Here is a 26,475-nt window from a genome sequence, read left to right on the forward strand (position 1 = left end):
ATCGTCTTTGTAATAAACTTAAATTGTCCTTCAGGTAGAATGTGGAAGTTGGAGACATTTTTGGTGCTCAAATTTTACCGCACTTTTCTGACCTGCTACTACTGTGGAAGATCTCTAGGGTACTAAATAAATTTTTCATAATTTCTAGAATGAAATTCATTTCAGGCAACTTGTCTATGTCAATATTCAAGCTGACGGCAGTATGTCACATTGCAAAACATTATTAAACATGATGTTCATGCTACACCCTCATCTACAGCTACCAGTATCTCACTAAAAACACAACTAAGATCCATGTAGATAGAATGTGCCTTAGGGATAGATATTTAAAATGATTCTTTTCTTGTCAGCAGTTTGTTTCAAATCATTTTGAAACTTGTGTAGTAAATGAAGTTTTAACCCTTTGAGTATTGTAATTTTTCCCACCAAAATTTTAATGCAACATTTTACCATTTTTTATGTAACTTTTTTGATAATTTTGGACTAAATGGACATTACATTTCATTGGCTACAGTTTTTTATCAAAATTTTGGCAAAAATCTGAAAAAAAACTGACTTGGGTATATTCATAAAAGGGACAAATATCGACTTTGGCACCAAAAGGGTTAACCGTATTGCTTTGGTAAAATGTGAAACTTTTCAATTTTTCCAACAGAGTTCAAATAGAAATAGTGGCAATTTTTGAAGAATATCATTATCAGTAAATTTTACGCCATTTGTTTCTCTCGTACCAAATTGAAACAGAGATGCATGACTTTTTATACTTGATTTTGGAAGAAGGGTTAAAAGTTTCTTTAAATATGTCTTTCAGCTTGGAGTACAAGTGTGTACTACCGGTATCTCAGGAGAATATCTAACAACTTTTCTCATTTCTTCTCTTTTGATCCTTTTTGACAACTTAGTACACATATCACACTTTTGGGACACATTATACTCTATCAACAATGACATCATTAAGTACTGTTTAAATTTTGTAAAAAAATTGGTGAAAATGGAGTAGAATTCTTTGAAAAAACATGTTTCTTTTTAGATTAAAAATCTCTGGAATTTGATGTTAAATATCACTTTGGAAAATATAATTTTTGAGTGAAAAAATACTTATACTTGCACAGACATAATTTTGAATTCTACATAACTTATTGCTGTCTTGGTCAGTTAAAGTGAAAGAACACATGCACAATAGAGAGAAATAAAAAGTTCATTATTTTCCCGTGCCATGAATGTTGCAAATCAGACGCCAATACCGCCAAATGTAGTATGTAGTCGTATTTCAATGAAGCATGAGCCATGACAGATGAAAGAAGGAAAGAGCAGATGTAATTATAGGAAAAAAATTCACAATATAAAATTCTTAAAGCTGGGGATACGCATCACAGACAGAACAGGGGTGACAAAAGGTTGATTTTCAAATGAATAGTGACAAAATGTGTGGGATATAGTAAAAAATTTACATAGTAATGTCCTGCAAAAAAGTAAGTAGGCTTTGTTTTGTCATGATATCTAAATATGGCCGCAAATTGCAACCTAAACAGAATACATCACTTACAGGGAAAATATTACCAGCACTGATCCTTAAAAGGCCTCCAAGGCAGGTCTAATTCACACTACATTTTCATATGATCTCAAATCAGGCTTTCATCTCACCTGACCTTCCATTGAATTTCTCACACTCTCAGAATCTTGTGAGTTTGAATGGCCCATAGATTAAAATTTGATGTTACGTAAAAGCATCACGCTGTGCGCTGCAGAATTTAAATGTGCAACAGGCCAAGGTTGTCATTGACAGAAAACGAACGGATCTGAAAGCAATTTTTATGCTTCTTTGAATTCTATTGTGGATGCTTGTAGTGCATCGGAATGCATTGTGAAGATAGATGTTTTCATTAGAGAATATGAAAAAATTCAGAATAAATCAAAGATTTTTTTATTCCTTTTACTTTGCAGAAGTCAAAGCATTCAATATTTTGTGATTTTCAGTACTTTCTATTTATACTTTGCCCAGGGATGGGATTTTGGTTGTGTGTGCATGGGCAATAGATCATAAGATGGCAACTAGTCACAAGGATCATGTTATAAGGGATATTAAACCTGATAATGGAAAACGTGAAAGATTTCAAAGGATAAATACATTGAAATAGAACTTTGAGATAAAGCAGAACTGACTGCAGTTGACAGCTTTCTTATCCCCTAGCAACAGTTTCCATGGCAAAAAAAAAAACGAGGTCATAAAAGCTGAATTTTGCTGTCATGGCAACAGCATCCAGCTTGTATGAGTGCAGTGATCGAGAAGATGAAATATGATGGAATCAATGAGAGAATAGGTGACTATTAAGAAAAAGAGTATGTCCTATATCACAGCAAAGTGAAACCATCATGTGAACTTTGTGATCAGCGCTCAGAAGGTCACCCTTGTTTTTACATACATTGATCAGAAGAGTCTGGCATTGTGGTATGTACTGGTTAAACAGACGTACGGGTTTTAACACAATGCAAATCACACAGTGTGCAAGGTCTCATCTTGAGGCAAGAGTAGGACATACTCTCTTGTTCCTAAAGCCAGCTTATTTAGCGGTAATATCTTTTGCTGCTTACCATACCCAACAGTTGCAATGGGACAAAACAATACCACACTAGGAACCCAATGGTGAAGATATACCACTGTAAGTCACATTCTGACTTAAAAGTATATACACCTGCATGTCGGAAAAACCCCAAGTGATGCGGCAAGAAAGAGAGAGAGAGAAAGATAGAAAAGAGAAGAAAGTGCATGAACAGATGAGCTAAGACAGATTTTATGGTCAGGTGACGATGCTGAGGTCACATGAGTGTCATGTGATACCAAAGCTGGCTATCTTAGTTACTTACCACTGCTAGTGCATGTAAAGGTACAAAATGATACGAAAATAGTACACCAAGATTCCAGCAGACCCACCAGAAGTCACTCAACGGCTCGGGAGTGTACACACCTGAAAACGAATGCACAGAAGCGTACTTTCACAGGTTATGTGACTCACGGAATGATATTGGGATCAGAAGGGGGAAGGCATATATTGGTATGACAAGGATGGGATATAATGGCAACCATACTCAGTAGATGGCAAATTTAAGAATTTCTGCAAATTATTTTCATAAAATGTTAGTGAAACACAATTATAGCAATAAAAACAAAGCAAAAACGTCGTTGCACTAAAACAAACCGAAAATAATCATGTGTCCAATATGGTTTTCCTGGAAAGAAAGTTATCATATTAAAAATTAATCACAATTAGTAAAATTTTACCAGGCTTCAATAAAAAACCAATCATGCTAATTGACCAGACACCCACTGAAGACAATTATTCATCATCCTAATTAAACCACATTTAAATTATTAATTAGATGCTGACATTTATTGGAGTAATCAACTTTCAAAAAGTGACAACTCACCATATATTGGCCCATTGAATAAATGTTCAAACAGCCTCATTTGGTAAAATTTAACTGGGTTACTGATGTGTACATGTAGTTGGGACTGTACTAAATTCTGGTAGTTAAGACATATCCACTGATCCTTGTACCTATGGACTTTGATACATCCCAATCATTTGATATCAGTTACTACGCAGACCTACACACTCTGCAAAATGAAGCGAAATGGTTCTGTGCCCACTAAAATTCACCGGATTAGAAAGCTTCCCTTAGCAACATGGTAGTATGTGCCTAGAAACTCTAAGACTTCAAGTGTTTTTCAAACCTTCCTAAAGGAAACTTAATAGACCATATACTCGTCATGAATTATAATCACGGGTCAATATGCAAATTTTGATACTATAGAAACAAATTACCCAACATTTACTGATATTTGAAGTTAAAAATAGTTGCTATCCCTGTGTTTAAATCTCTATGGGTGAAAAATTTTAGGAATTACATTAAATTTATAAAAGGTGGTGGAAACTTTCTTTGTTCCAAGCACTTAAAAATGAGCTCCAACAACTAGCGGTAGATCAGAAAAAGTATAATTGTAAAAATTGAGAGTATCCCTAAGGTGCATTCCACCTTGTGCAAACCATGATCACAAGAAATGATAAATTTTAGGTGACAGACAACAAGGATCTCTGCAACCATAAGTTCAGCTTTGGGCAGAAAATCCTTTTGTCCTTGAAGATAAATACATGTATGTATGCAATGTCATGTCAATCAAGCAGTGGCTCACTAACACAGGACAGCTCACAGGGTTCAAGGTTGCATATATTGCCGCTACATTAGTGTCACTTCATGCGGCTTGAAGGATGGCATTTCAACTAAGAATAGACATCCGTCAGCAGCGGCCACTGCGTGTCCTGAAATGGTGATAAGGGAGATGAGTATGTTTCTGTTCGGGTCTGGACAGACATTTGTCAAAGAATGAAAAATTTCCATATTGTGACTGGGTGTCTGTATACATATCATCAAAGGATATTGTACAGATTATAAGTGCAACATCATAAATTCTCTGTTTGAATTCATGAAAGAAGCGAAGGAAGTGAGATTATGTGAAAATGGTTCTGCTGCATGAGTGGCTTTTGTACTGTTGTTTTGTTTATGATGCGGAATTCTTGAACGGGTGAACAGACTCGTTAAATTGCAAAGTGCAATCAGTGACTAGAAAGGTTAAATTGCAAAGCTTGTGTTCATAAAAGAACAAGAAAAGGAGAAAAGAAGATTATGATGTTTGACATGTCATTTAGGACACATTAGTTTTGTCCTACCCCCTCTTCCAAGGTTCTGTTGAAATACCTGGTATTCTATTTGTCAACATGCCCTGTAAGTGCATTCAGGCCATGCGTAGTGTCTCATGTTATATATTGTTGATAACCACATTTGAGTCTGAGTTTGGTGTCTCTCGCAAACATGTACAGAGGCATGAAGCTAGTAAATGATCGCTGTGTCCCTCAGTCTTGTTTAGTGGATACATTGCTGGACAAGAATTCATTTGTCAACAATGACACCGCATGTAGTAAACAATGTATTGCATTTGATGAGCTAATAATATGTATTTTCACATTCTTTGGAAAAAAGAATGACAAAATGCACTTGTCTGATCAACCAAAACCTAATATGAAAACATTACCAAAAGTTAGAGCCGCTGTTCCTATAATTACAACTAAATGAGACAAGGAACGGTTTGAAACTGGATCTGTGTGTTTCCATAACCCTTTTACCACTGTGGTTTGGCCAAAACACATGGTTATCAATTGTGATCGATATTATGATGACATTCATGACACTGATGGAACTGTTTGCAGGAAACTGAGATATACATCTCAACACAGGAAAGAGATGATGTGACATATGGTGATCCCCTTCTAATATGTTTTATGGCTTTAAGCCTTTAAAAACAACATTTACTGGGAAACCTGTTGTTTTCTATTGCGAACTTTGACCTCTTCCAAGTATATTTGGTGACCAAAAGGTTTACATTGGGGAGGGGGGGGGGGGATTTGGAATCGTGACTGGCAACAGTTTGCAGAGTATTGAGTAATAACAGAATTAAGTCAAGAACAATGAAATGGTACTTGATGGGAAGTTAGTGGTAGCTGTGTAAAATTGCATGCACTATTACTAAATACACAGTTCACTGCAACCTTGAGAAGTCAATTACATGTCTACAGTAGCACTCTTTGTGCCTGAGGTAAATCACAGTGAGGTGCAACCCTGTAAACATGACTGGGAAACAGTGTTTTGTTAGTCATTTGGTAAGAGAATTGCATCTACATGTTGTGTATAACCCAGAAATGGAGTGTGTGTCCAGAGTATATTAAGTTACAGCTTCATTTGCTGTATCCTGTGATATATTTTCAATCATTTTTGCCCGTTTTTAAAATACTTTCCTCCCAAAAATGCTTTGTGTTAAACTTGCCACATAGCTTTCATATCTTTGTCTGAAATGGTATGGCTTACAACTGAATTTCAGCGCAGATTTGTCAAAAGTAATATTGCCCACAGAATGCACTGCCCAGTGTTCCAAACGCTACTTGATACTTTATTTCTGAAATCAACATCCTTTTATGGAGAAGAAGAAATGTGCAAAGCCTCGTTTTCTTAAATAAAAATATTGAAAATAGAATCTAAAGTGGGTTTGACAAATGCAGTTTTCTGAGCAAGCTTGAATTGCACACACTGTTCAACAAAAACGATCGGAAAACATCTGGGAAAGTTATATTTGAAATCATTGGGAGTTGAGCAGATGTAGAAAGAAAGGAATACTCTCACATCTTTGTAATTGTAATCGGCAGCTGCAGGGATGCGCATATGGTGAGGCCATACATGTTAGCCAAACAGAGCCATACAGTCTGTACTGGCGGATAAAATTCCTCTCTTAATGTGTGTTATAAAAATAACAGGGAAAACTGCAATGTGTTGTTGAGTTGGACAGAGGTGTGCTACAAATATGTGAGGCCTTGTTTGTTATGACATAAAGATAAAAATAACAGCTTCCTTCTATTGTAGTTTGTACATGTCCCTTACGAAAAAGACTTTATAGACCTCTACAGAGTTCTACAGATTATATTCCATAGCTATCTATAGAAGTTTCACAGAAGTTTATAGAGTTTTGGTCCCATTTTCTATAGAACTCTATGGAAAAACAAGATTCCATAGAACTCTATTGAATTCTATAGAACATTTTTCATAAGAGACATAATATACAGCTTGTCATATGGCATACAGTACGTACTGTACAAGGCCCTCATTTGCTGTCACAATGTTCCTTTCCAGTTCCTGCAGAAGCTGTGAATGAATCTGTAAATATTATATATATATATATACATATATATATATATATATATATATATATATTATATATATATATATATATATATATATATATATATATATATATATATATATAATATATATATATATATATATTCATCCCAGTTTTCAAAGCCTTCTGCCTGCCATGTGCCCAATTTGTATGGCTGAAAACAAGGGTATTGATTGCTACATGGCAGAATGCTCTGCTTCAAAGGTGTGAGAACCACTGCAGCAAGGCGGTGTACATCATTACACTCAGGATGATGTCCGTGGCCCAGTCCAAAGCTCCGGATATCTGCCCCAAATATTTACGGTATACATGGCTAAAAGCGAAAATACCTATTTGTACTTTTTTGTCCAGCAGAAGGAATGTTATCGTTGCACATGTGTAAGCTGGTATTATGTACGTGCACAGGCTTGCATGCTCTTTTCAAGTGTACTTAGCTAGTACTGTGGTGCTGGCTTATCCTAGATATCCTGATATTTGGATATGCTAGATCCCATATGTAAGTGTATGCTCATACTAACATACGGTCACAATATGGCCTTCCACTTGCATATCATCAGCAAATACTTTCCCACTGGAATAGAGCACTTTATTCGCTAGCATTGGCAAATGAAGTAGATACATATTTCTTAGTTTCATTTAGCTGTTCACCCCTGCTCTTAGTAAACAGGTCCACAATCACCACTCATAATGATAGGTTTGGGCCAAACCATCATGGTGAAAGGGTCAACTGTTCATCCACATGCATCGTTGGCGTTGATAAACATTTCATGCATTAGCACTTGAAAATATTGCCTGGTTGGACAAGAGTTACGGATCAGGGGCTGTTAAGGGGCCCTGGATAATTAAAACATGCGCGCGGTAAACAAAACTAAGTGCGTTTAGCCTCAACCCCCCTCCCCCCTCCCCTAAGCGAAAGTTTGGAAGTGTAAAAATTCAACCAAGCCTCATTCTGTATCTGCATCCAACAATTGGTAATTACGTTGCTATGAAATCATGCATACTCTACCGACACCCCCCCCCCCCCCTACTCCCTTTAAAATCAATCTCTGTTCAGCGCCAACTCAGCAATAACACAACCAATAGAATAAAATGATACTGTGTATCCAAAACGATTGTTACGTTATTTTACTCGTGCACTGATTCACATGTATGTCAAAAGAATGCTGGTGTAGCGCCGGTGCCGTACTGGCTTGGTACACGCCAAACAACGTAGCGTGATATTTTGTAATGCAGAAAAACGTGTAGCGAGATGTTGCGATAGGAAAACTTGTAGTTCAATTTTTGCGCACGCTAATCGAAATATAGCCAAACCCCCTGCCCCCCTAAACACAGACGTTGCGTTCACTGTGTGCGTGGTTTAATTATCCACAGCCCTATTTGGTTATGTCTCTTGCATGTCAGCCTACACAACAAGTAATTAACCCTGTCAGGCCTAAACCTCTATACCGGTATATAGGGGTAGTTCTGGTAACTTACCAGAAAGTCAGGCCTGAAAGGGTTACATGTAATTCACATTTGGTAAAATAAAGTACCATCAAAGGTGTTTGTAATTTTTTTTAACTGTATCACTGTGTGTAAAGAAAGTCTCCCTAAGTCTTGCAGTATGTACCATAGTACTAGGAGTGCTGTAATGAAATATGCATTTCTGATAAAAGCAACATTCAAGAAATTCACATTGCATGAAATAAGGTACCAGCTAAGGTAATTTTGTAAGTTTTCATAACTGCCTCAATGTGTGAGGAAAGTCTTGCTACATTTAGTAATGTGTACCACAGTACAACGAATGCTGTAATGAAATGTGCTGTATTTCTGATGAAAACAACAAGTACTTCACATTGCATGAAATAACGTACAAGCAAAAGTCTCCAAAAGTCTTGCAGTGTTTATCAAAGTACTAGGAGAGCTTAATTGAATGATGCATTTTTGATGAAAATATTTTTGAAAACCAAGCATGAATGCCTTGAATGACACACAAGTAATGAATGAGGAGACACTAATGAAATGGCATGACTCACTACAAATAATTCCAAAACAATCAATTGATAGCAAATTACTTTCAAATTGCAAAGCTCTTGCTTCTGTTATCATAAAAACATAACGAGTGACAACAAAATTGATGTGTGTCTTCTAACATGAGATCTCTGATCTGCATGGAACTATGTTGCAAAAGTCACATCATGAACAGAATGTTGTACAAACCATGAAGTTATTAAACACAGTGTGGCTTCCAAGTAAAACTGATTCACCACTGACAAGGAGACCAGATTTTTATTCCTGATTATGAAAGAGAATGGTTTGAAGTTCCTCAGTTGAGCGAAGGTTTTTAACTTTCTGCTTCGAGGACCATTCTACCCAAAGTTGAAGTTATTTACATACAAAAGGAAAATATACAATAACAAGTGTGTCCTTTTACTTCGAGTCTTTGAGTCGAAATTCAGGAATTTCTCAAACTTTCTGTGTCTACCCCATACAGTGCGTATAATATGTAAACATTTCTTGAGCCAGTGGCATGTCAATCCAGCTTGGAGGCGACTGGCAACATTCATATCCAAGAACTGTGCAATGTTTTCAGAAGTATTAAAAGTTAATAATATTCTTACCTCCACATTTCATAAGGTAGGGTGGAATTATTATATAAATCAAGATATGTTGTAACCAATACACTTCTGTTTCAAATGGCAGCTGTAAAACAGAACAGAAAATATTAATATTACAATCATTCTATAATTCACAACATGCATTTTTTCTTTGGCATGTACTACTATTTAGCATTTAGCATTTTGGCATGTACCATGATTTAGCATGATAAAACCATGAGTGAACAATTAACCGGCATAAACTGAATAAAATCATGAGCTCTACTTCCTTGTCTCAAGTCTCTATCGTGTTGACGTTCAGTGTTTGATTTTCCTACTTATGGTAGTATGCACCTAGAAAGTGAAGGACTAAAATTTTTGCTTAAACTTCCGTAAGGAAGGCTTTTAACCATTCTCTTTCAAAAGCGATTATAACAGTCATCGTTGATGACACAGTCCCCACTTGTTAATGGGTACTTTGATTACAGGTCCTCAGAGAGCATAAAGTCCTCTTCATTAGGTCTGTGATAAAATACTTTTGAATAAATTCGCTTGATACATGTCTGAGTTGTAGTTCAGGACATGAAAAAATCGTAATAAAATGGCCACACGGTGGCCGGATTGGATCGTATCACAAAACAAATAAATGTGCATATGTATGACATAGGTCAATGTCCTTGTAGCAAATTTGATTAAAATTGTTGAGATATGCCTGAGCTATGGCTTGTACATGAAAAAATCATAACAAAATGGCCGCACAGCAGCCATATTGGATCGTATCACAAAACAAATTAATGTACATATGTATGACATTAGTCAATCTCCTTGTACCAACTTTGAATAAATTCGCCTTGATACATGGAGTTATGGTTCTGGACATGAAAAAATGTAATAAAATGGCCACACGGCGGCCATATTGGATCGTATCACAAACAAATCAATGTGCATGTGCATGACACAGGTCAATGTCCTTTTACCAAGTTTGAATAAAATCGGTTGAGTTATGCCTGAGTTATGGCTCTGTACATGAAAAAATCGTAATAAAATGGCCACACAGCGGCCATATTGGATCGTATCACAAAACAATTGATATGTATAGCTATGACATTGGTCAATGTCCTTGTACCAACTTTGAATAAAATGTGTTGAAACATGCCTGAGTAATGGCTCTGTACATGAAAAAATCGTAACAAAATGGCCGCACGGCGGCCATATTGGATTGTATCACAGAATAAATTGACGTGCATATCTATGACATTGGTCAATGTCCTTGTACCAACTTTGAATAAAATCAGTTGAAACATGCCTGAGTTATGGCTCTGTACATGAAAAAATCGTAATAAATGGCCGCCTGGCAGCCATATTGGATCGTATCACAAAACAAATCAACGTGCATCTGTATGACATATGAAGTAATCCTTGTACCAAGTTTGAATGAAACCGTCCAGGCATCTCTGAGATATCTGCGTGAACGGACGCACGGACGCACGGACACACACACGGACATGACCAAACCTATAAGTCCCCCCGGACGGTGTCCGTGGGGACTAAAAACCGGGGGTCACCATGCAAAATTTGGCACTAGGGAAACAAATAACCCAAGATTTACCGATATTAAAAATTCAAAATGGCTCTCATCCCTGCGTTAACTCTATGGAGAGAAATAAAATTTTCAAATTTCAAAAAACTAAGCCGATGAAAAGTTTTCTTACACCAAGAGCTTAAAAATGAACCCCCACATATGGTATATCAGAAAAGAATTGTAAAAGTTTGAGAGTCCAAATATCTGTCCTGAGGCGTGTTCTACCTTAAGGTGAAGTCCAAGAGGAATACACCTCAGATTTTTCACATTTTCACAGTGATTAGAAAACAGGCTGGGAAACATTCTTTACACCTCTATTGCATTATAGACTTCCACACATATCTGATATTCAAGAATTCACAAAGAATAGACTTCAAGGTTTTTCTATGAAGATATGAAACATCTTGCTGTGTTATGTCCCTCTAGCACTGATCTGAGAAGCACTTCATCTGTGGAGGAGGAATATATCAAAGTCAGAATTCCAGAGTGGTGTCTTTCTTCTTCAAATCATTTTCATTGTCTACTTTTTTACAATTATTTTGGACACAAGAGCACTGCCTATATAAATGACAGCTTGGTATTCTTGGCAGGCCAGCAGGAAAAGCTAACATACGGAGCTGAAATCTGACATTGTCTTTGTTGAATCATTAATTGACCAGAGATGACTGTTCCTTTATTATGCATGTTTGTTCGTGTTTGATATTTTCTCTACATGGTAGATTTATGATTTCCATAACAAATCTACAATTAACCAGCATGAAGTGGATTTAATTTGCTATTGAATTGAGATCAAGCCTCTTCATTATCGAGAGTACAAGTTTGACCTTTCTTCAAGCTGAAGAAAACTTGAATGATACTCAGCTCTACAAAATTTATTTTTGAAGGCTTCTGGCAACAATTTGCCACCTTTCTTTTCTTTTCACATGACATTTTCCCTTCTTGATGTAGATGAATTCTTCGAAGAACTTGAGATACAATGTAGGGGAAGTTGCTCTTTGTATTCTACACTCCTGTGTACACAAATCACTAATGATGACATTGTCAATTCAGGGACACACATCTAGATCTGTAGGATGAAATTTACTCCTAATGACCTGACTTTGTGAGGTTTGAATGAAACTGATTTTAATACATCACATGTGATGTTGAAGAGCAAGTGTTAGTGTGAATACTGACTTGATAAGTCTGTCAGTTACAGTAGAGGAGACACAAAAGTGTGCTTGCGCAGAATTTCTGTCCACTTGAACACACTTTTGAGTATCCTCTACCATTTTTGTCACTGTTTTTTTATGTGCTCCATTCTTCAACCAAAGACTTCTGCTTTTGGTTGAACTGACTCCCCTCTTTGGACTACACAATCTGTCACTTCGTCAGCACATTAATGATACTAAAATATCACAGAGAGACTTTTGTCAAAGCTTGGGAACAAAGGTAACTGCTTTGGAAACTATGGTAACAATTTTACAGTTCCCTCTTACATTGTTGCCCTAGTATACCATAACAGCACGAATACACTTACCACAAAGAGTTAAATTTTTCCTCAAATACCGAAATGATACTGGCTTATTTTAGAGCCCTTTTTGAAAGTTTCAAAAAAAACGACAGCATTATAATGATCTATTCTTGCATTTATGCAAATCAATGGCATTGACTGACACAGCACTGGCCATGGGTAGTCCTCTACCTTGATGCCACTCAACCACTTGAGTCTTGCATCAAGCCTCCTAGGAGTGCATTCTGGGTAAACGCATAATTCTTTGAATCCATTTCGTTAATGAGGTATCCCAAGATGCTACTTTAGATAAATTGAATTAGAGTAGGCATGTCTTGGAGGTACACACTGTCTTCAAACCGTGATCTCACAAAATCATGCGAGTTTTTTAGGAATTCTTTGTCTGTACTTATATCGACAATACAGAAAGTCAGCTCTTAACATATTCTTTTTACAGATTTCTCTTTTTGACATCCCATTTGAATGGAAAAATTTTGCAGGATATTCCATTGATATTAGCTTTGTCATAAATTTTCTAGTGGTACGTTGATCAGAGCTAGATAAGCCAGGAGCAATCAATCATATCTAGCTGGGCTAACCTTTGAGATAAAATGTTCCAGGTGATGGAATAATTCTACACACTGAATTTTAGAATCAAACCCTCGTTCACTGACATTTACGGAGCTTAGTGAATAATTGATGTCCACTGAACTTAAGCCATGGTTTTGGGATGGAGGGAAGGCAGCTTGTCTCTTGTGGTCTAGAAATCAATGTTTAGGCTTGATTTTGACAAGACTTGGCTATTCATCACCTTAAACATGCTAATATCTCAACTTATAAGAAGAGCGATAAAAATATTCACGTCCAATGATTTCAAGTGAAAGGAAATGTTGTATGGGAGACTTTGTGGGAATAAGAAGCTGAGTTTCCTATTTTTTATTTTGCATTATCTAGGGGCTTAGGCCCAGCTTTCTTATGAAATAGAATTGTGTTGATATTCAGACGGAGTATGGAGTGGGAGGCGGCAGTTGTTAATACAGTACTGATGCTATGAATGGCAAATCTGCCTCTCTGCAGTAACAAGGCACCGTAAGGGAGTAGCATTCATCCCTACTTCCCTGTGGGTGGATCAACCCATCACACTGACCACAATGCAATTTTTCATAAAGCTTAAGGTGATTAGGTATAATCTCCTGCAAACACTTTTTGACAGTTGCGGTACCATGGTGATATTTGTGTATCTATAGCTGAAAATTGCAAGTGAAAATTTGTCCATGCCATTTTTTTCAAGGATACAAGTATGGCTGTCCTACTAGTATATGTACCAGAATAACGGGTGAGCCCTGCCCTAAAACAGATGGTTTACATGGTAACAGATGATAATTCTATAAAATAGCTCTGAGATTGAGGACTTAACAATACTAGTCCTTTCCATTAACTCTTTTCCTGCCAGACAGATCACTTCCCCATCAGCAAAGTCAGTAAAAACGGTATTGAGCCAAAACATGACGTATTTTCACCCACTTGGCTCGGTCTGTTATAGCATCTTTAGTCCAAAAAAAATCAGGTTTACAGTATTTATGTTTTCACTAGCTTTCAAATGTACAGTATTATGTTAAAATACACCATATGGAATAGGTTGTGTTTCATTAATTTTAACCATCTTGACCTGGTGGTGAAATATGGACTTGGCAGGAAAAGGGTTAACAATCATTTAAGATCCATGCCTACACTGGTGAAAATAATTGTGCCTTTGTCCTGACTGTTGACTGAAGAAACATGTGAGAAAAGAACTTCTCTTTATATCAGTGACTTTGTCTTGTATTAATTATGAATATTAGTCATTTGTAGACAGGAACTTTGAGAACAATGAACTGCAATAAGAATCTTAGGTAGCTGCCAGACATTTGTAATCTTTCCTGTATTTCCTTCAGCGAAATGTCAAACAAATTGGTATAGTTACATGTATTACTAGGTGGGACTTGAAAAACCATATGGTTGCTGCCTCACAAATGTATCGATTTATACAGCTATTAAATGGATTAGTATGTCATTCTGCTTCATCAGGAGAGAGCCATCCTTAAATGTATGTACAACAGCTCTGGCCATGAAAATTTCACAGCCAGAAGAAAGTTTCTGCATTGCAGCCATATTGGATCTTGTTACCGAACAAATTAATGCACACAATGAGAAGTTACTGTGCGTGGTCCCTACATGAAATTCGAGAAAAACTGACCGAAAGATGTCTGATTTGTTGAAGATATGGAAAAACATACCAGAGTTTGAGATGTCAAAGATATTTTGGTGGACATAATACATACAAGACAGGCAAACTAATCCCAACAATTCCTAATGCTATAAACATGTATAGCAAATGATAGCCAAAAAAGTGAGACTGCAAGCCAGGAGTTGAGAATTGAACTGACACATTTGAACTCAAATAGTAATGGTTGAAAAAGTCCCGAAATTGTGAGAAATTCAAAAATCATCATCATGTCTGTGGTTCTCAATGTTACCATGATACTTACCAATCTTGTATTAACAACAGGAAATATGATAGCTAATAGTGCACCACTTAACATTGATAGATGCAATCGAAATATAACTAGTACTGCTTTGCTGGGAGGTGCTGCCAGTAAATAGATCTGAAATAGAAAGAGACACATTGGTGGTAAATTCAAAGAAATTTCATGACGTACACCTTGATGAATGGCATCATATCCGAACTGTATCTATACAATTTGCATACCTGTGACTGTATGATGATGATGCCGTATTAAATAGCATCTTACACATCTAAATCTGCAGAATTGGGGTAACCTAAGGAAAATAGATACAAAAATTGTGCTAATAAGGTAGCCTCCGAGACTGATATTCAAACTCTCAAATTTTTACAATTATTATTCTTTTGGCCTACCACTTGTAAGTTGTAGGCGCTCATCTTGAAGCTTATGCAGCAAATGAAGTTTAACCCTTTTCCTACCAGACAGTAATAACTGTATCACTTCCCCATCAGCCAAGTCAGTAAAAAGCGGTATTGAGCCAAAACATGACGTATTTTCACCCACTTGGCTTGGTATGTTATAGCATCTTTTGTCCAAAAAAAATCAACTTTACAGTATTATGTTTTCAACAGCCTTCAAATGTACAGTATGTTATATATACCATATGGAATATGTTGTGTTTCATTAATTTCAACCATCTTGACCTGATGGTGAAATATGGACTTGGTAGGAAAAGGGTTAAACAGGCCTAGTTTTGTCTAAAGTGGGAATGTTACTTTCTCCCATAAAGATAACACAGGGGTGGCGGCCATTTTGAATTTCAAATATCGGTAAATATTAGGTAATTTGTTTCTCTGGTACAAAGTTTGCGCAGTGAGCACCAATTTTTATTCTTGATTTGAAAATGGTTGAAAGCTTGCTTGAGGGAGGTTTGAGTGAATATTCAAGTCTTTCTCACAGCATGAACTACCCTAAGCTGTCCAACAGAGAAGAGTTATTTGCATCCAGGATGGCATGAACAAGGGGGATGACAATGACATAAGAATTTAACATGGGAAAGTATCTGAGTGGACACTGGATTTAGAGATTGTTTTACTGTGTTGATGACATCATGGGTGTACCATACCGGTATATCTTTTTGTGGCCTTGCGTCTATGTACCGGATGTACTATTAGTACCGCTACTACCGGTACATTCAAGTTGTGGGCAGTATCTTTCCTTAATGCTGTCATCTAATTTGCCTACAATGGCCAGTTTGGGGCAGATACCAGTGTTGTTTGTCAACAGAAATGTACCTGGTGTACTGGCCTTGAAACAGATTAATGCTGAGTACATGGTACACCAAATACAATGGCATTGGACTAATAGCTTTACACAATGCATGCCAGCCTGTGGACATCATGAATCATTACTGTCAGGTCTTAGGTTAGTTTCTATTATTACAGTTACCGTAATGATTTTCAACTGCAATATTTGGTCATAATCATTTTTCAACATCTATTTCAGTAAAGAAATCACTAATGTACTGTTGTGAGTCTATCTGGGATGTCTACAAAACATGTTTTACGTTGAAAAGCTCACATCACACTCATACAACACAGCTCTCATTCCATTTTATTACAGATACACACATTCATCATCCAATCTCAATTGAAATATACGACACACATGTCGGAAGCATAACACTTTCACTCATCTACTTTGTGTATATCAGCAAGGCTGAGGTTATTGGGAATCCATTGTTAAACTGGAACGCTCTTTCTCATACACTGTCAGAAACATGTGTACCGTAACGGGGGCGTAACTGTCCAACCTCCTGACTAAAAATAAAATGATGTCACAAGACTTAGGAATACTGGGCCCATACAATTCAACACTAACCAAGGGCCTATGTTTGTATTTATCCACTGAATGCTCCCAGCAATCAGGAAGATATATTGCCCAATGTGTTTCAGGAATGCCATCGATACTGCACTGGCCCTTTAACAAGTTATGTTTACCATGGCAGGTTTCACAATAGAGTTGAGAGACATCACTTCTTATCCTGGGAGATGAAATTTGATCATAAATTGATTTCTGTTCCTGATAAGCCTTGAAGGTTTGCAGTGGCAATGATTGGCAAACCACCTTTGTAATACCTGAGCTTGTACAAACTACCTTCACGATCACATTTGTCAATATCATAACCTAATATAGATAAATGACGTATAACAGAAATTGGATAGACTTTTAGATTCCATTTGCAATGTCAGGTTGGAACATCAAGTACGCTTGTATAAATGTGTACTAGGCCACAGAAAGTACTGGAAGATTAACTTTTCTGGCATTTTGTTAGAAAAAGTCGCTAGTATTAAACATTTTGGACAAAAAACCAATCAAACTTTGGATGCAGAACTTGGATGTTAGATGTTAATTTTTTGTATTTAAAGACAATAATTGACAGGAAAAAATAAAAGAAATCTGGCTTACAAATAGTTTTCCACAAATAATCTGGAGATGAGCTAACTAAGTTCAATAAAATGCTACTGAACGAGGCATACACTGGCTTTACTCAGGTACTAAAGCAATGAAAAGTGACACTCCATTTGCTGAAGAGAACCATCACAGTTCTTGGGTGATTATCATTCAATAAGAAATGTCTGCCTTGCTGTGGACAGAGCTTGTCACATCTGCAGACAGAAAACTTTTAACACTACATACATCTGATGGAAGTGCCAGCGGGAAGGAGTAGATGGGATGTAAAACACCGTCTATCACATTAGCACAATCTATCAATTCACCTCTGAGCTCTTCACAGAATGCACTGATACACAAGAAATGTACTACAGTAACCATATCAGGTACATCAAAATGCAAATCTTACCTAGTAATTTTTCTTGTTCATATTTTATTGATGTGGTTCCAAATTGATGTAGAACTTGTAAGGGTACTTGCCCGCATTGACATTTAATTTCAGCATCTATTTCCTGGCATTTTTATTGAATTTGAATTTCTACCTTTTGGTTACTCAATTTGGTAGAGGTTATACAGGTAGATTCATCTCATTGATTCTGCTGACTCTAATGTTATTTCTTGACAATGTGTGCCCGCAGTTTGTATCTGGATAATTCTATGTATATTGTTTTGCTATTTTTAGGGCAACATGTTAGCACGAAGCAGCATATCCTGGTAATTTTATTTTTAAAGTTCAGGGGTTGGCTTAGCTTGCGTGCACTACTTTTTTATGCAAAGACGCAAAAGTACATAAAATAATTTCCACTTTTGTTGTAAAAATCGAACACATGTCAAAATTATATATTATTATACCATGCTATGTTCTTTTTATTCTAAATGTTCCCAATGCCTGCTGCCATTATTGAGATAGAGTTGTCTGGGTACATGAAGAAAGATGACACAAGCGACTCATTTCTAAATCATGATGTGGAAATTCAAAATAAAATCTGACATAGACAAGTTTGATGAGCACCGATTCCCTCTATCATGTTTCCTCTTTTGATTTGAGGAAATGATTTGAAACACAAGACATTTCTAGAAGAGGAACAGCTCTCTTATTGTACATGAATCTCTTTTTGTACCAAGTGATTCAATGTCCCATATTGCAAACCCAGTGACAATTTGCATTCAGGGTCCTATTATTAGAATAGATTTCAAAAGACTCCACTGTTCAGCTGAAAGGAGTATTCCTGGCCAGACAAAAGACAGAACGATATGTGAACCTTCATTTGTCAAATCACAGAAGCAGTATGTGACATTGTAGATCTGCATTTTAGTTGGCAGGCTGATGTCAGAAGTCAAAAAACATATTTTTTGCAGTGCACAATAGTAAAGATTGCTACATTTCACATTGAAGATGGTTAGAAATATGATCCAGTTAATGCTTTTTCAAGAACTCATTTCAAAAGAAGCTAATTAGATAGACTTTCTTGAACACAGTGTCTGTGATACATCTATGATACAATGGAGACATTTCTGAATTTATTTTGCAAAATTCTCTGAATTATGTAATTCTTTTATTTTTCCAGAAAGCCTGCATCCAGTTTGATAAATATATTTTTGATAAATACTTACTGTGCAATGTTCAATGATAAAAGACAGATGTGGAACACAGGATGGTCAAATCTGTTCACACTATTGGAATGACATTAGATACAATGGACAACACTGGGAGTTAACCACAATGGTCTTCCTAGAGGTTCCTATCCCTAACAGTGGACCCCACTGGACCTCCTAAGTTAATGACAATTGATAGAATCTACCTGTTGGGTAAACATCTGTTTATGCTTGCTCTAAAGAGGAATAGAATTTCATCTACTGTATGGTACATACAAACCTTAACAAGCATTTTACCAGGACCATGTCCCAATCTGATGATGGACTTTGCCTGGAAAAATTCTGCACAACATTGGATGATTGCTGATAATTATACCTGTGCATATTGACAATTTCAGATATTGGACTTTGTTGACTAGCTTACATTTTGCATGTAAAAGTTAACCTTATCAAACTATAGAGTGCGCATTGTGATCAGATAGAATTGTTAGGCTATCAACACAAAGTTCAGATGCGGTGGACTAACACAAATTTTACAAACTCACACAGAAGTGCAATTATTTCAATTTTCAAGTACATCATTATTCCATACATGATGCTATTCTACCTCTTAATTTTTTATTATGACTAAGACAAAATACTAAACACTGGATTCAAAACCTACGTTCAACTTGACTTAATTTAAGTGAGGGGATACTCGTCTGGTTTAGGCATCTTAGAGCTTGATGGCAAAGCATAGGGTAGGTACCTGGATAACCAGCCTCATGGGAAATGAAACAGGAGAGAGTATTGTTCACCTGTGCATCCAATCCATCCTCTCCAAAACCTCAGGGCTAAAGAAAAACATAGCAGGGAATACTAATCTGTCTGTCACCAAACTTTCCCGATACATGTAATCCAAACTAATCTAGTTTCACTTTGGAAAAGGCAGTTATTGGCGCCACAAGCAGGGAGTACCATTAAATTTTATAGATGCTTGTTATAGATGTGACACTGTATTGAACTCTCACACGGAACTGACGCGTGGGTAGAATAAAGTCCATGATATTGTCACATTAAATGTTCACCACGATTTTTTTCTCTTTAATCTAAAACTTGCATATTGATATTTTGGACAAAATAATGTCTTTTCAAAATATGTTTCACACCATAAATAAACTCGACTGACACCTGTAAGCTGGCACAGGTTTCACACGTGCACCAAGATATAGCATACTGCCAGGGATGTAAAATCTGACAAAAAATAGAAAACTCTCAATTTTGACGACTGACAGACGGTAATTGAATGAGTAAACATATGTACACCCTGGTATGGGGCATAGATATGTACCACGCAAGGGAGATATATACCGGTATCAACAGGTCTGCTACAGGTGATCCAAATGCTCATTCGAAAATTAGAAATACTTGGTCTGCTGATCATTTCCACAGTATAGCTACCCATAGAGGAAAAGGCAACAGCAAAATGACAATTAACAATAAAAATAACCTATTGAGAACATACTGATGTTGAATCCTACATATTTTTAATGGATTTTCTTAGCCTATGGATGTGATAGTCTACAAATCTTTAATGCAATAGGTTGACTTTTTCAACAAGTTGCCAGCATGTACTGTAGAGGCTACATGTATGTTAGCAAGTTTCAAATATCTATTGGCTCCAAGCTATCTGGCCACACAAGATAAGATTAGCCCAGCCTTGTGCATCCTAATCACTGCTCCCAGCTGATTGTAATGAGAGACCACAGTCAGCTTTTCTCATACTTCATTATTTAAATGAAAAGAAATATCCGTAGACAAGTAAAGAACTCGTCTCCTGCTCCGGCTATGCTACTTTTTACCCAAAACTTCATCAATGGAGAGTAGCTGTAACTTCTAATGATATTTTCATTATTTTTCAATACCGGAAAAACGTTTGTTATTTCTTTACCCCAAAGTATGTTGCCATATAAACTGCCATTCTTACAAAAAGAATTAATATTTTACAAAATATGTGATGTCACTGTGATTTGACAGAATGATTCTGGACTGAAATTGAATTTTCATGAATATTAAACATTGGAAACTACACATACATGTATGTATACTGACTGCATTGACCAGTCAAATACTGAGTATTTTGACAAAATTTGTGGAATAGATGAACATACTGTATTTCACAAACAGCATAAAGTTCACATACAGTATGTAGCGACATTGAGTGATTGTAATGTTTGAACTACCACTAAGTTTTGTTCTATATTCTGCTTATTCTTCTTTTAGCAAATATGCTGAACTTGAAACTGAGAGAAGGAATGTGAGCTGTATTTCTTGAGCTTTGATATAAGAGACTGCAACCACTGTTCGAATAAAAGTCTAAAATGTCATTTTTTTTAGATTGATCATGATAAGATGATGGTCACAGGTGTTACAAATCAATTGGGTCTGTAAAGAAGGCAAAGGCATGTAAAGATCTTTAGACTAGGGGGACAATGTTGAAATAAAGGATTGTAATATTATATAAACTTGTGAGAAATAAATCTGTGGAACTCTATATATACCGGGGTATGTACATAGTTTGACAGTTATGTGTTACTTTCTGAGAGAATAACATCACGTGAACTTTCTTCCAGTGTATATGTACACAGAGTAATGACAAAACCAATAGTAGTCAGTAATTTTACTAGTAAAGTTCAAGGTGTGATGAAATACAATCGTGTGTTATTACCATTCAGATTTTGTAACAGTTGGACAGAAACAATTTAAAGCGTAGTTGGGAAAAACATCAACAAAGTGAAAAAGATGCAAGTTTCACTACAGGAGATTTCAGACAAACTCCACTGACACAAGTGTGCTTGATGCTGGAGTCTGCAGTCTCAATAACTGAATTGGTGCATGTCAGATTATACAGCCATGAACACCAAATGCAATCATTTCAATGATATTATCATCAGGGGAGCAACTAAAGTACTGTGAAAGAGTCTTCAGTGTATTGGTCTAGTCAAATGAAATGAAATTGCACATACATTTCTCCTCTTTGAGGGCAAGGAAAATTGTCTGGATACATTTTATGAGGAAAATCAAGGAGCAGTTAACCAGGCAATAAATGTGAATGGTCTTTGCATGGCGGCAGAGATCATAGGCACAGTGGATCATGCCAATAATTGGTCAACATATACAATGTGCCTACCGGTACATACTAAGTGGTTTCCAGAAACCGTAAATGTGACTTTTCACTGGAAATAGAGCTGTGCTATGGTAACCTGGAAAATTATTTAATAACTTATTTTGGTGTTCAGTGAACCAATTTAATAATTTAGAAAATAGAAATTTGGAAAATTATGATTTTTTTACAACCAACAATGATAAAAAGTACCATTAAGAAAATATCAAAATGGTAAAGTGATAACAGGAAACAGTAAAATGTGTAAAAATGTTCAGTTAAATGTCATACGTTCAAAATCTTCATACAATAGCTTTCACCTTTCATAAAAATAACTTTTCCTTGTGCAAAAATGTACATAGCATCATCAGTGATCGATGTTAAAATGTCACACATCCTGTACATACAGTTTGGCCATATACCGGTATGTACTTTGAGAGCATTTGAGCACAAGTACTTATCTGCTACTGTATTGGTTAAAACAAAGTCCGCTATGGTTAAACAGATGTAAAAATAGCATATTCCAAATTAGAATTGCTGGCTAATGGATTTTTAGTTTCTTTATTTGCATACATATTTGATTTATTCAAATTCATTTAATCTATTATTACAAACGACGAATTATTATTTTGATAAATATTCAAGCAACAATAATCTTTCCAATACAACACTGAAACAAAATGTTAAAATTAATCCTCTTTCAATGATTGGGTTAAAATTCATATTTAAAAACTTGAATTTGGTTGAAACTGAAGCAGATTTTCATGAATTTGCAGTCCACGCAATCTCTTGGAAATTCTGGACGATAAGTCTTATATTCACTGCCCGTAACATGTAATAGTTTGAATCTGACATTAATCATTGAAATATCTCAAAACAATATTAATACACACCGCTGTTACAAGAAATTGTCTTCTGAATATGAATTTTTCAGTATTTTTTCAGAAAAAAACAGGAAAAAGACATTCAATAAAGTCAGTGCCTTTGGAATATTATGGATAGTATTCTCGTGCTTTGCTTTGCGGCAATATAACTGGTTTCAAATTATATGCCACATTGCAAAACTTTAGTTTGGACTGGTACATGTATATTGACACAGCAAAACTATGCTAACATATATAACCCTTTTCAGTAAATACTGTAAATAACACAGTGATGAGCTGGTCTATTTTACTGACATGAAACCTTCATTTATTTCTTATCATAATTTACAGATACATATTTACATGGCAGCCGACACCATTTAATTTCATATTTTACTGGTAATACACACTGTCAGATAGAATTTAAAACATGTAAGAGTGTTCCCAAGATTTATGACTCAACAGCTCAAAATGGATTAAAACGGAATAGAAAACATGTTTTTTTTTAAATTGCATCTGATTAATAAGAATTCCCTGATGCTGTCTTTCTGCGAGGGTGTAATGACACCACTTAATGATCCTTAATGCAATGTCACCAACCTTGCATGTTAGTACTCCTTCTTGGAATATATGGTTATCTCCATGTTTTACCCAGGGAATATGGCAAATAAAATGAACAGGCTTTGTTGGTACAGACACAGTCCCTTGATGGAGGAACTGTGACATAGATGATAATTCCTTCTCAGTGTCTGGCATCCTATTGTATTGCACTAAAGGTAGAATGCACAATCAACCGAGTGAACGAACTGTGGTACAACCCTAATGATTTCAATGGCTGGCTGTACATGAACGTGATGTAAAAGAAGGGGATAAGATGGCAAATTGAAGGGAAATTGGACCAAAGTGTTTAGTTGACAGGAAAAATTATGACAACTTCTTTGGCAATTTTAAGCAACCTATCTTGGTGATCATTTGACAATATATACACAGAAAAGATCATTTGGCAACAAAAAATAACATTACTAAACTTATTTTCAAGTCAGTGATAAAAACATGACGACAAGTGCACACACACAAAATACAGGCCAAGGTAAAATCAGTGAGAGAAAGGCGCATGTATACTGAGTCAAAACGTGTCAGTCAAAATGAAAAATCCATATCTGGCGGAAGATTTCTTTAACTGAAGCGTCATATAACTGTGGTTCACACACAAGAACAATAATACACTCATCTGTGATATGGTCTGTGAGACTCTCCCACAAAACATCCCATAGCCACTCAGAAACCATTAGAACAAAGCTAAAATCATCCATTTTCAACAACACGACCCATCTCCAAACACTTTAACTAATATTTCATCCCATAGCCACTCAGAAACCATTAGAAACAAAGCTAAAATCATCCATTTTCAACAACACGACCCATCTCCAAACACTTTAACTAATATTTTTTCATTGCATTTCCACCGTGTGCAAAATTTGATAGAATTTGAACACCCGTTACCCCCTTCCCAACCTCAATTCCCCCTTTTTCCTCTCAAAATAGCATTGAAATTTGTTTTTCTCATTTAAGCAAATTCAAATTTCTGCCAAGTAATTATTATTCACCAAGTATTACCTCAATTAACAACAATAGCATTCGACACAAGGCAAAACACGAACACATTTTACAATGTCTTGTAAATTACATTCATTACACATCCCATGACAAAGGCAAATTGCAAAGAAGCTGAGAAGTATATCCCTATCAGTGTGACAAAGTGCTCTTTTGCTCTTTATTGTCTGACACCCTGGTCAAACTTCAGTATGGAAAACAAAGAGAAATCCAACACAGGCCATAGGTGAATGGTTAATCACCACAGATACAGGGTCTTATTATCTCTAATCTGATGACTCAGCGACCTGCAATCACACCACATTGCATTGTCAACCTTGGATACTGTTGTCACTTGTAGATTTGCATAGTCAGTTAAAACTGTCATTGCCATACCTTATCAACAATCCAAAGGGGGATGTATCAGGTGCTTTCCAGTGTTTAACTACATGATTCATACCGATTGCTTTGTTTTCTGGTTAAAATATTTTGCTGTGTGATACATACTAAATTTATTTTCATTGAAACAATTAATTGGTCAAAACAAATTGCGATGTGATACATATTACATGCTTTCTTTTCTATCAAAACGATTGGTTAAAATATTTTGCTTTCTCTTCACTCTGTGTATGGATATACCTCTTCAAAGGGCAAGTAGCTGTAAATGTTGATGTTTTTTTCAGGATTTGTGTTTTTTTAATGTCAAATTCAGTTTCTTGTTCTACTCCCAAAAGCATATTGAGAAACATTTGGCTCGTCAACTCGATCAGCCTCTACATGTGTAAACTGTATTGTTCTCTCGTCCTGACAAGCTGAATACTGTTGGTTTTCAACATGCTTTAATTAAGCATTAAAGAAAACTTGAAATTGGCACACAAAAAACCTGAAAAACAGTGATAAAAAATAAAAAGTTACAGCTATGGACCCTCAAGTAAAAAAACATAGGGCCAAAGTCCCTGAAGCTACTATAGACATGGATACAAAATTAAGTATTTCCTTACTGTATGAAATTATCTCACTAAGGTCATCCTACGGACAAGTAAACTAAATATTAAAGCTGTCTGACCAGCGGTTTTGAAAGAACAAGCAACTCAACAGTTGACAGACCTCTGTTGAGTTATGTAGAGAATAACCTTTTGTGACACATGTATTGATGAAGAAGGTGGATATCTTTGATTAACATTGTGAGTTCTGTTAAAGTTGAGACTGTACATACTCAGAGAAAGCACACTGAAGAGACAATGGTTTGAAACTTAAGAAGTTCAAGGTCATCAAAAGCATTATAAGGAATCATGTTACACTTTCATTGCACTGTTTACACAGATTGCATAATTGCTATAAATAGCACATGAGGAATCTTTATACAGCCCAGCTTTACCATAAAAACCCTATCACTTTGACCACTCTTTTAATTGACCACTCTATTTTTTTCCTCAAAAAGTAATTTTATTTTATCCTTACCAGTCAACCATAAATGGAAATTAGAACTTTCTCTATCTCTATCTCTATCTCTATCTCTATTGACTATTTTGAGCAATTTCTTTTAGATAACATACAGGGCACAATAAATGACGGTTCAGAATATGTCAAAGTTGGGATTCAGGAAAGTTGCCTTTACATGTTTTAATCCTCCAAGATGGTAAGCATTTCACTATGAACTGTCAAAAAAAGTTGAACTTTCTGATAATTCTACACTAAAATTATTTTGGCTTTGATGATTTCCTAATTAATTCAATTATTTAAAATCATATTAATTATTTTTTTCTGGGTGAATTGATAGGGTTTATACAGTACAAGAATTACATACAATGTAAGTCAAATTTTGACCAAAAATGACAAAAAAATTCCTTAAAAATACAGATTTGCATATTTCATCACAATTTGAACAA

At 35.9% G+C, this 26,475-nt stretch overlaps 2 protein-coding genes across 2 annotated transcripts in view; both read right to left on the reverse strand.

Moving 5' to 3' along the window:
* The window catches only part of LOC139118616 (alpha-1,2-mannosyltransferase ALG9-like), a 513,500-nt gene that overhangs the window by 273,408 nt on the left and 213,617 nt on the right, over positions 1 to 26,475 (reverse strand). The gene's annotated exons all lie outside the window — the stretch shown is intronic.
* Positions 1 to 26,475, reverse strand: part of LOC139118607 (transmembrane protein 164-like) — a 56,028-nt gene that overhangs the window by 12,735 nt on the left and 16,818 nt on the right. The window contains exons 2-4 of the mRNA XM_070682018.1: positions 14,963 to 15,079; positions 9,385 to 9,466; positions 2,866 to 2,966 (exon numbers count right to left, since the gene is read on the reverse strand). Of these exons, the coding sequence (XP_070538119.1) occupies positions 2,866 to 2,966; positions 9,385 to 9,466; positions 14,963 to 15,079 (300 nt within the window). The remainder of the gene's footprint in view (positions 1 to 2,865; positions 2,967 to 9,384; positions 9,467 to 14,962; positions 15,080 to 26,475) is intronic.

This window comes from Ptychodera flava, chromosome 19, assembly GCF_041260155.1.
Source record: "Ptychodera flava strain L36383 chromosome 19, AS_Pfla_20210202, whole genome shotgun sequence".
Taxonomy (NCBI): Eukaryota; Metazoa; Hemichordata; class Enteropneusta; family Ptychoderidae; genus Ptychodera; species Ptychodera flava.